Source organism: Panulirus ornatus, chromosome 43 (genome assembly GCF_036320965.1).
Source record: "Panulirus ornatus isolate Po-2019 chromosome 43, ASM3632096v1, whole genome shotgun sequence".
NCBI lineage: Eukaryota > Metazoa > Arthropoda > Malacostraca > Decapoda > Palinuridae > Panulirus > Panulirus ornatus.
In genome coordinates this window covers 31,470,757-31,480,756 of record NC_092266.1, presented here as the reverse complement: position 1 = coordinate 31,480,756, position 10,000 = coordinate 31,470,757, and the positions used below count along the sequence as shown (strand labels likewise).

The window sequence follows — 10,000 nt, the reverse complement described above, 5'->3', positions numbered from 1 at the left end:
AAAGACAATAATTGTAAGTCCCCGATTACATAGTACAATAAACGTGAGACTGTATATTGTAATCCAAAGGTAATTCAGCATGTATTATAATCCAAAGGTAATTCAATCATTTTTTTCCCCCGGCTGTATTTGCAAATCGGAATATTTCATTCTTATCTATTCAAATACCAGTACCCCACTATGATTTTTTTTTTGGGGGGGGGGGGGTGGGTAAAACTGACCTAGAATTTCTAGATGGTTTGATAATTATTAAAGAATTTCTTGATTTGTTCAGTATTTGGTGCCCGCCCCGTGTTTTGTATTTACTATATCGCTATCGTGAGAGTCTGTCTGTCTGTTTGTCTGTCTGTCTGTCTGTCTGTCTCCGTGATCAGTCGCATCCTCGTCTCACGCTGGAGTCGTACCCTTGTCGTCCTCGTCCTCGTCATGTCGCTCGACGGGTCGTCCCGTCGTTCCTCAAGGGGTTAGGGGTCGTCGTGGTCCACCGTCGTGCCGTTGTGCTGAGAGGGTCGTGCCGGTCGTACACGGAGGGTCGTACACTTTCTCAGTTCATCCTACTTCCGTGCGCGCAGGGTCGTTCGCTCGCCCTCTTGCTTAGACGGGTCGTGCTCAAGGCCTGGCTGACAGGGTCGTACCGACGTGCTCAGCGGGTCGTTACGGACCACCCTCCCGTCCCCCCCCCCTACATACAGGTGTTGCCTGACCCCGAGAACATCCTCTCCTCCCCCCCCCCCCGTAGTCAGTACACAGAAACATACATACATACATATATACATACATACGTACATACATACATACATGGCGTGATGTGTTTCAAGAAACACGATGTTGCTACTTCCTCATCGTCGGTGCGACTCAAGACAAGGACAGACAGTCCGTCCGTCCGTCCGTCCGTCCGTCCGTCAGCAAGTTGGCTGTAGTATTGTGATAAACTGTCTGGGGTTCGTGGTAATGATGATGTGTTTCGTAAGTGTTGTATATATATATATATATATATATATATATATATATATATATATATATGTATATATATATATATATATATATATATATATATATATATATATATATATATATTCCCATGAGTCCACGGGGAGGTGAAACACGATAAGTTCCCAAGTGCACTTTCGTGCAATAATCACATCATCATCCGGGGAGATACAAGAAACATACCTATCAGTCAGTTGTTTGTATATCCTGGGACAGACGTCAGAAATAGCGTAACGGTCCAATATAGCGAGCTGCTGGCTGACATTTCGCCTCCTGGCTGACATTCTGTCCTTTCCCCCCCCCCCCCCCCCAGTACTATTTTTGCCACGGTGTAGGTTGGAGGAGAAGGGTGCGCTAACCTTTCCCGGTCTTGGGTGCGTTTCTCATCGCGGTTTTAATGAGCGGGGCGACGTGCGGGGTGCGTGTCCCCGCAGCCGTATGTGAAATGCTCCTCAGTGGACGGCACGAATGCGTCCGTGAGCTGGCTGGCTGACTCTCTCTCTCTCTCTCTCTCTCTCTCTCTCTCTCTCTCTCTCTCTCTCTCTCTCTCTCTCTCTCTCTCTCTCTCTCTCCCCTCTCTCTCTCTCTCTCTCTCTCTCTCTCTCTCTCTCTCTCTCTCTCTCTCTCTCTGGACGAATGAGTTCGTGGCGTGAATTTCTTTTCGACGAATAGATCGATTCGTGAGTTGAATTTTTTTTTCGAAAGCGCTGTTGTGATCCGTGAGGGAGGTGGGGGGGGGGGGGGGGCTTTTCTGTGCGGGGCCCCCACACCCTACCTTCCCCTCTGGAAGATGATTAGAAAGTTTTTGACCGGATGCAGAAAGAAGACATCCTTCAGATAAATAACTGATAACGAACAAGTATTTTTCATCTTGTTCGCGACCTCAATGTTGTTATCAGCTTCGAGACTTTTATACCTTGTGGGAGTTTGCTTGATGAAGTGTCTAAAGTAAATTATTAAGGAGGGGAAAAAAAAAGAGATAAGTAATGATGGGCGATAGATGGCGGGTGTTGAGCCGAGCAGGTAGATAGATGGTTTGTCCAATGTCTGTGTTGATCAGCTTCTCCACACAAGTATATAGAATTTGTCGCATCTCAGACGAAAAATCAACACCCTCCTGTGTATTTAGAGTCTCGTATTCCTGTATTTTCACGGTACTTTACATCTCGCCTGAGACTGAGTGCGTACGGGCCAACAGAAACACGTGCAAGTGTGTGTTCATGAGTGTGTAGATAGTGGTAGAGGAGTGTGTGTAGCGTGCGTGGTTGGGGTGTGGGGTGTGTGGTGTATGTGTGCGGGGGGGGGCCCTAGAGTGTGTATAGTCTGGGTGTTGGTCAAGTGCCACAGGACGATGAGGAAAAAGTGTTCTAGAGAGATGGTGAGGGACATCTGGGACTGTTTATGGATTGTGGCTTGAGAATTGAGGGACTTCTCTGTAGTTAAGTATTACGTTAAGGGCAGATCCTGGAGGTATATTTTTGGGTTTATAAATGAGTTATGGGTTGATGATTAAGGGACTTGTGGCTATATTCAGCGGGTCATGGGTAGACGGTAGTACAAGGGGATCAGACTAACATGTGTTGGGTAGTGGCTGTGTTACCCGCTGGCGTATGCTAATGCTGTGGTGGAGGTTGTACATTACTATTCTTAGGTGAAGGGTAGTTGGAACGTAACGGCATGGTGTGATGGTTAAGCATGACTCACATAACTCTTTTAAGTTTTACTTGTGATGGTAAGTACTTGATGTAAGTGATCCTCTGGCGTCGGTTAAGTTCTACCAAAGTAAATCAGTTTGTCGACCCAGTTTTGTACTTCCCACATTTCATTTTCAGTTTTTTTTTTTTTTTTTTTTTTGTACGTTAAGACGTCTCTGCTCTGATATTATATTTTCCTTATTTCTTTGTGTTTCTTTTGATGTGATGTTTCTTTTGGCAAAGCGATGCAAGACAGGTGTTGTCAAAGGGGTTGGGGGGCCCGTGTGAGAAAGCGGGGGAGGGGAGTGACAGTCAGATATCTGTCTGTGTATGACAGACGCACAGTGACTCTTCAGGGCACTAAGGTCAAGTCTCCAGGTCACAGAAGAAACATATCCCAGGTCATGAACGCCCCGGGACCCAAGCCTTGTAAACCCAGCCCCCCCCCCCCCCAGCTCCCAAGGCCCTGCAGCTCATACCAGTCAGCCCCGGCCCTCACCCAGGGCACCAAAGTCCTCAACCCCTCCTCCTCCTCCTCCAGGTAGCCATGTCCTCTTCCACCTCACATGATCCCCCCTTCCCCCCTGTTCAGACGGCCACCTTGCGGGAACACACACACTTGTCACCCACCCGGATGGAGGCCGACCTAATCATACCCTGAGGGCAGGGAGGTAGTCGGAGACTCTCACGTCCTCACAGACGACCAACAGCCATCGAGAATCGGTCGTGTGTGGTGTGCGGGATACGAACCCTGGCTTCCAGACTAGACGGGCGGGGGATAGACGATCGAAGCATACGGACACCCCCTCCCTCGTCGCCTGTAGAGGTTCCTCCTCCCTCATGCTCCTACAGGAGAGGTGGAGGGGTGAAGATCCTGCCAGGGGGGGCGCTGGGTGTGGTGTGACGAGGTCGAGGGGAAGAAAGATCCTACGTGGTCTTTGCTAGGGCGTCTCGAGCCTGGGCCTAGCGAACCCTCATTACGGCAACCCACGTGACTGGTGTTTAGACCCGTACCAAAGAGCCGGGTAATTCTAACCCATCTTCCCCCCGTAATGCCAACCCTGTCTCCTGATTTGATATCGCCGGGACGGACGTGCCGACAGTCTGTGCCTTACCTTAATGGGTGACGTGCCTTCCTTTTCCTCCCGTAATCCCTCCACTCGCCCATGTCTAGGTCCACAAGCTCAACCTGCCGAACGTTTATTGACGTCCTTTCTATATCAATTTTTCCCCCCCCTTCGTAAGACGTCGGGATGTTTCGGCTGTGGTAATGATAATCATGGGGTTCTGGGGACGTGGTGTACGAATGGGGGGGTGGTGTTGGGTTGGGGGATGGGGGGAAGAATAAGGAGGGGTTTGGAGGCGAAGGGGAGTATAGGGTTCCTGGGTCCATGGCCTGACAGATCACGTAGGTAGTAAATATGATGGGGGCTGGTTACATGTGTCGTAGATTTTGTGTTTTTATTCTCGCCTGGAGCCATATATATATATATATATATATATATATATATATATATATATATATATATATATATGTGTGTGTGTGTGTGTGTGTGTGTGTGTGTGTATATATAAAGCCGGTCCCTATACGAAGTACTCCCTGGGGATCGAACACCACCCTCGAACACACCACAGCGTTACCTCAGTACGTGACCGTCGTTGTGGGACCAGAGAACCACGCCTCGCTGGGCGGAACGGAGTGGTCACCTGTGTGTAGCGACCTTGTCTAGGTGGGTCGCTAGGTGACCTGTCGTCAAGGCCAGGTGGTGTCGGGTCCTCCTAGGTGACCTGTCGTCAAGGCCAGGTGGTGTAGGTCCTGGGGTCTGGTCAGGCTGGTACCACACTGGAGGTCAGTGGTGACCCTAGCCTCCCCACACCCACGCCTCCTAGCCACCCAGCTCCCCCGAACACCTCCCCAATCCCTCCTCTGCTCCCTAGCTTGTCAGTTTACCTCCCTATCCTCCCCCCTCCCTACCCAACCACACACACACACACACACACACACACACACACACACACACACACACACACAGAGAGAGAGAGAGAGAGAGAGAGAGAGAGAGAGAGAGCCTGTGTAGTAGGGCACCGTCCTCCTGGGTTCTATGGCACTCTCCTGGTGTGTGTGTGTGTGTATGTGTGTGTCACTCTGGCACTACCCCCCCAGCACTGCCCTGGTGGTGTCACACTGGCATTCCAGCACCTGGGATGTGGACACCCCCCTCCCCCCGTACATAAAGGTCTGGCACGCACGCCCCCTAGCGTTTATAGCTGCTAGGAGAGTGCCAGGTGGGGTGTGCCAAGTTGCTCATGTTCCACTGAATGCTGGGGGATTGTGGGGGGGGGGGAAGAATGACTCTCTCTCTCTCTCTCTCTCTCTCTCTCTCTCTCTCTCTCTCTCTCTCTCTCTCGTCAGTGTTACCGTGTATCCATCTCACACGTTACACTTTGAGAGTGGCGTATCCCCCGCGATTCGTTCTTCGTAATGCTAGATTGTCCTGCGGTGAGCGCTACCTGCTAGAGACCTCTTCCCTTCCCCCCACCCCCCTCTACCCTTTAATTTCAGGGGGGAGGGCCAGATTCGCGTCGTAATTACTCGTAAGTGAAGAAGTCTCTCTCTCTCTCTCTCTCTCTCTCTCTCTCTCTCTCTCTCTCTCTCTCTCTCTCTCTCTCTCTCTCTCTCTCTCTCTCTCTAATATGGAGGCGGTGCCAGACACCAGACGCTGGCGTGAGTAATTTGGATATAGTCATACGTGTGTTTGTGTCGACCACGACTTTGTTCTTGTGGTTAAGTCTCCCCTTCCCCGCCCCCCTCCTCCCTTCCTTATGGAGGCCCATCGGACGCGGTGGTTGTGGTGGCGATGGCGGTTGTGGTGGTGATGATAGTGGGTGGTGGTGGTGTTGGCGCTTGATGCGTATTCTCCCACAACGCGGCTAAAACACTCTAAGCTCCTCATGATACGCCACCCGTGTTGTATATGAGAGAGAGATATACGCATGTGATCAGCGTGGCGTCATGGGCCAGGACCGGTGTCTTGTATGCGTAAGATGTAATTCAGACGTTGAGTGAGAGGAGCTGAGGAAGAGGAAGAGCATTAAAGCAGTGCGGGTGGAGAGAGAGAGAGAGAGAGAGAGAGAGAGAGAGAGAGAGAGAGAGAGAGAGAGAGAGAGAGAGAGAGAATATTCGTCATGGCCTGGTGAATATGAGCGTGGACAGCGGTAAGGCGAGGCCACCAGGATCTTGGTTGGTGCCACCTGGCCCTCTCCAGCAAGATCCCCTCGGAAATGGTGCCTCCATAGAGTCTGTGTCTGTCTCTTTCCCCTCACTCTCCCTGCGGAGGCATATCAGCGGCGGTTTGCAAGGGGGAGGGGAAATTGTATGCGGGCGAGGGGAGAGGAGGAGGAGGAGGGAGAGGGTGGGGATGGGGGGAAATGGAGGTTTAAACGGCACTGAGGATGGTGGGGAGGAGGTGGAAGGTGGGGTATGGGGTTGGGGGTTAGGTAGGTTTACAATGAGTGCCAATGGAAAAGACAGGCGGGACCAGGGCAGAGGGAGGGGAGGGGGTCTAGTGTACAGTTCAGTGTTTTACCGAGGCCTTCAACGAAATGGTAGATGGGAGAGGCTTAGGGCCTATCTCACACACACACACACACACACACACACACACACACACACACACACACACACACACACACACACACCTCCCCATATACTAAGTGTGGTCCCAACATGGAGCTTGTGTGGCATGGCCTGCACCACACCCCCCCGCCCGTTCCTTATGTTCCAGTATCCCAAAATTGTGTTTCGCTATCCCCCTAACATTTACCTTCTGTGTTCACCTTTGTTCTTGTCTGACACCAGAGAACAGAGAGAGGAAATTATATGTTCATGTGTTATATGTATATGTATATATATTTATTTATATGTGTGTGTGTGTCTCTGTGTACGTTCATGCATTGAATTCTTAGACATGTGTGTTAATAATGGTTCATGTATTGTGTCAATATCAATGGTTCATGAGTGACGTCTCATATCAATGGTTCATGAGTGACGTCTTATTTAATGGTTCATGAGTGACGTCTCATATCAATGGTTCATGAGTGACGTCTTATTTAATGGTTCATGAGTGACGTCTTATTTAATGGTTCATGAGTGACGTCTCATATCAATGGTTCATGAGTGACGTCTTATTTAATGGTTCATGAGTGACGTCTCATATCAATGGTTCATGAGTGACGTCTTATTTAATCGTTCATGAGTGACGTCTTATTTAATGGTTCATGAGTGACGTCTTATTTAATGGTTCAGGAGTGACGTCTCATATCAATGGTTCATGAGTGACGTCTTATTGAATGGTTCATGAGTGACGTCTCATATCAATAGTTCATGAGTGACATCTTATGTAATCGTTCATGAATGACGTCTCATATCAGTGGTTCATGAGTGACGTCTGCGTCAGATGGTTCATTGAATGTCGCCCAGTGTGTGTCACTGAATGGCGTCCATATCAATAGTTTGCAACTGGCGTCTGCATTCGCGAGCGGCGGAGTCCGTCCGTCCGTGTTTCATGGTTGGTGAGTGACGGGCCCACGCGTCGGTCGGTCGCCTGCGGGCGGGCAGCGTCGCGTACGACGACGTGCGGTGGTGGTTCACAGTGGAGGGGTTGGCGAGAGGCGGTTGGTTCTGGAGGAGGAGGAGGAGGAGGAGGAGGAGGAGGAGGAGGATGGAGGATGGTCCCTCTGACGGTTCTGGTGTTTTCGACCTTTGGCACAGGTTACCCTGGCCTGCCCGTGAGCGCAGCAGCGGTCGTCGCAGCGGCGGCACAGCAGGCGCAGCAGCAGGCGCAGACGAACCAGCAGGGTTCCTCCCAGGGCCCGCGCACCACGTCCCCCGAGGGCCCGAACTCCTCCACCAACGGGCCCTCGCCCATGGCGGCCCTACAGAGCGTGACGGACAACCTGCCCCCCGGCTCCCCCCACAGCCACGCCTCGGCCTCGCCTCAGCAGCGCTCGGCCTCCAGGAACTCCTCCCAGCTCTCCCCAACCTCAGGTGCGTCCCAGCTCGTCACCCCTAACTCTCCCCGACCCCAGATACCTCCCATCCCATCCTCCTAGCTCTCCCCAACCCCAGATACCTCCCAGCTCATCCTCCCAGCTCTTCCCAGCCCCCGGATACCTCCCAGCTCGTCACCCCCAGCACTCCTGAACCCCACATACCTCCCTGCCCATCCTCCCAGCTCACCTCGACCTCAAACACATCCCCACATCTGCACGTCCTTCATTCCCGTTGTCCCTCAAGTTTTACATTGTTATGTCCTCCTACATTCAGCTATATTTCTGATGTCCGTAGAATTGTATTGTGTAATTCCTATACCCTCTACGCAGCCAGTACATTCTTGTTTATAATATATGTGTGTGTGTGTGTGTGTGTGTGTGTGTGTGTGTGTGTGTGTGTGTTTCAAGGGGGTGTGTCTGCGCGCGCGCGTTTGTGTGTATGTGTGTGTGTGTGTGTGTGTGTGTGTGTCAAGGGGGTGTGTCTGCGTGTGTGTGTGTGTGTGTGTTGTGCACGTCCCTGCACCCACTGTGCACTTTAGCCGAGTGTGGTGTACCCTTGCCACTGATAGGTGCGTGTTTATGTTTCTGATAACAACTCCGTTTCTGCACACAGGCCGTGTGTGTGTGTGTGTGTGTGTGTGTGTGTGTGTGTGTGTTTATACATGTTTCAAACACTGTTAAGACACTTGAACATATTCTTTCTTTTTTTGACGAGATTTTTCTTTTCGCCTTTTTGCCTCCAGAACCGAGACGAAGATCCTCTGGAGGGAGACATGGGGACTCAAGCGGGGACAGCAGCCCAGGTGCCCAGGGGAGCGGTAATGGCAGTGGGAGCAGCGGAGGCGATGCCCCACAGCCCAGCAACAACCTAAAGTGTACGCTCTGCACCGAGAGGCTGGAGGACACCCACTTCGTGCAATGCCCATCGGTCCTGCACCACAAGTTTTGCTTCCCCTGCTCCAGAGAGTCTATCAAGCGACAGGGCGCCGGAACAGAGGTCTGTGCCCTCCTCCCACACACACACGTTTGCCTCTCTTCCCGTCTCTCTTAGAAAAAGAAAATATGTCACTCGCATTCGCTCTAAAGTTTACCGTTCCTGAGTCGTTAGTACTTCTCGCTCTTAAGTTTACCCTTCCTGAGTCGTTAGTACTTTTCGCTCTTAAGTTTACCGTTCCTGAGTCTTAAGTACTTCTCGCTCTGAAGCTTACCCTTCCTGAGTCGTTAGTACTTTTCGTTCTTAAGTTTATCTCTGATCTTGAGGCATCCATCCCCCCCACGTCTCCTCAACTATCTCTCGTTGTAGCCTCACTCGCCCCTCCATCCTCGTCAGTCTGTCGTCTCAGTGCCTCACAGTCTCGTCCCTCATCTGTCAGTGATCCTCTTCTCAGCCTTAGTGTCATCCCATTCTCAGCAGCTACTCGTGTTTTGTGGCGTTCGAGCTCATTAACTTGCCCCACTCACCCTCGTCCCTCCGGATCCCTCCTGACACCATCCATCTAATCTGTGCCTTATCTCACATCTCGTGAGTCCTGTCTCATGTTTTCGCATTTGATATACATGAAATCTACATTTTGTTGAGAGATAGGACAGGGTTATGAGGGAGGGGAAGAGAAATGAGCTTTACTCTTCAAGACTTTTCACCTTTTCAATGGTGTCAGGATATGCATGTATCGAAGAAGTCGGTCGTGGTTCGTGTGTACTAAACCATCGTCGCTTCCCTCCTCAGGTGTACTGCCCCAGCGGAGAGAGATGTCCATTGGCCGGGTCCTCAGTGCCGTGGGCCTTCATGCAGGGGGAGATCGCCACCATCCTTGGCACAGCCAACATCCTGCCCCAGCATTCGCAGGACGACGGGAAGAGCAAGAAGGAGCGCGACACATAGACTGAAGCGCGCGAGGTCCTCTGGTTTTAGTTAAAAAAAAATAAAAGAAGATGGGATGTGCCAGTGATGCTTAACTGGTGATCTTATTTGTCGGCGTCGACCGCAGCTGCGTGTTCGGCGTGGTGGTGGCGCTCATTTGAAGCGTGTCCAAATGGTGCTGCATCCGGTCCTTGCTGTTGTACTCTGCCCTAACGAGTGGTGGTGGTGGTTGGTATAAAGGCCGGGGCTACACACCCCACACCCCCCCTCCTCCTCCTCGAATCGAGAGTGTTAAAAAAAAAAAAAAAAGAAAGGTGGGGGGCGTGTTTGGGGGGGAAGTGGTGCCTTGAAGGCCACCCCACCGGCTGTTGTGTTGGGCGCTGCCGTTTTAAAGGAGGCAGCC

General features: G+C 51.3%; 2 protein-coding genes across 6 annotated transcripts in view; both read left to right on the top strand.

Annotated features, from left to right (window-relative positions):
• Positions 1-10,000, top strand: part of LOC139762504 (uncharacterized) — a 576,746-nt gene that overhangs the window by 302,191 nt on the left and 264,555 nt on the right. The window lies entirely within an intron of this gene.
• The window catches only part of Pits (Protein interacting with Ttk69 and Sin3A), a 27,223-nt gene that overhangs the window by 17,047 nt on the left and 176 nt on the right, over positions 1-10,000 (top strand). For 3 of the 4 annotated variants that reach the window (XM_071687482.1, XM_071687484.1, XM_071687486.1), the window contains 3 exons: positions 7,456-7,731; positions 8,480-8,733; positions 9,463-10,000. The exon at positions 9,463-10,000 is cut by the window's right edge and continues 176 nt beyond it. In XM_071687482.1, coding sequence (XP_071543583.1) covers positions 7,456-7,731; positions 8,480-8,733; positions 9,463-9,618 — 686 coding nt within the window. In that variant the 3' untranslated portion in view covers positions 9,619-10,000. The remainder of the gene's footprint in view (positions 1-7,455; positions 7,732-8,479; positions 8,734-9,462) is intronic. The other variant, XM_071687485.1, reaches the window with a different exon arrangement.